Here is a 706-nt window from a genome sequence, read left to right as displayed (position 1 = left end):
TCACTGTGTCTGTCTGGCACAGTAATACACAGCAGAGTCTTCAGGCTGCATATTCTGTCCATTAAGAGTCACTGTTTTACTGGACGAGACAAAACTGATACTGAACTTGTTCCGAAGTGAATCTTTATAGTACGTAGTCCATCCATCTCCTGCTCTACCGATCCACTCCAGTCCTTTCCCTGCAGGCTGTCTGATCCAAGCTGTTAGATAGCTGCCAAGAGAATAAGAGACCTGGCAGCTGATGGTCAGACGTTGACCTGGCTGCAGAGTCACAGAAGCTGGCTGATTCAGTTGTTCACAGTTCACAACTGTAGAAACATAGAGTAAAGCAGAGTAAAACCATTTAACAAATAGACTGGTATGATGACGAAGTAAATGTTGCTCTCATTGAGACTCACAGGATGCAGCAGCCAGCAGCAGCAGCAGAGCTACAGAGAACATGTTGGTGTTGAAGATGATCTGATAGGAGTTTATCTTCTTCTGCAGTTGACAGCATCAGATCAAGTGTATAAAACCTGAACACTTCATTTGCATAATGACAAAAATAGCCTGGTAGTATTTGTTGTGGCCATTTATGCTAAAATTTGTGACTTGTAAAAAAGAAAAAAGTTAGAATATATTTAAGTTAGTTAAGAACCAAAATATGTAATTCGTTTTTATATTTGGAATTGTTTGGATTACTTTGGTAATTGTTAGGCCCTCCCAT

General features: G+C 40.2%; 1 gene segment (V, D, J or C); it reads right to left on the bottom strand.

Moving 5' to 3' along the window:
• Positions 1 to 441, bottom strand: LOC108166052 (Ig heavy chain V-III region 23-like). The segment is given in 2 exon segments: positions 1 to 308; positions 399 to 441. Coding segments are annotated over 2 exon segments (351 nt in total).
• Positions 442 to 706: the final 265 nt, after the last annotated feature.

This window comes from Poecilia reticulata, unplaced genomic scaffold, assembly GCF_000633615.1.
Source record: "Poecilia reticulata strain Guanapo unplaced genomic scaffold, Guppy_female_1.0+MT scaffold_713, whole genome shotgun sequence".
NCBI lineage: Eukaryota > Metazoa > Chordata > Actinopteri > Cyprinodontiformes > Poeciliidae > Poecilia > Poecilia reticulata.
This window is presented reverse-complemented; position numbering and strand designations above follow the sequence as displayed.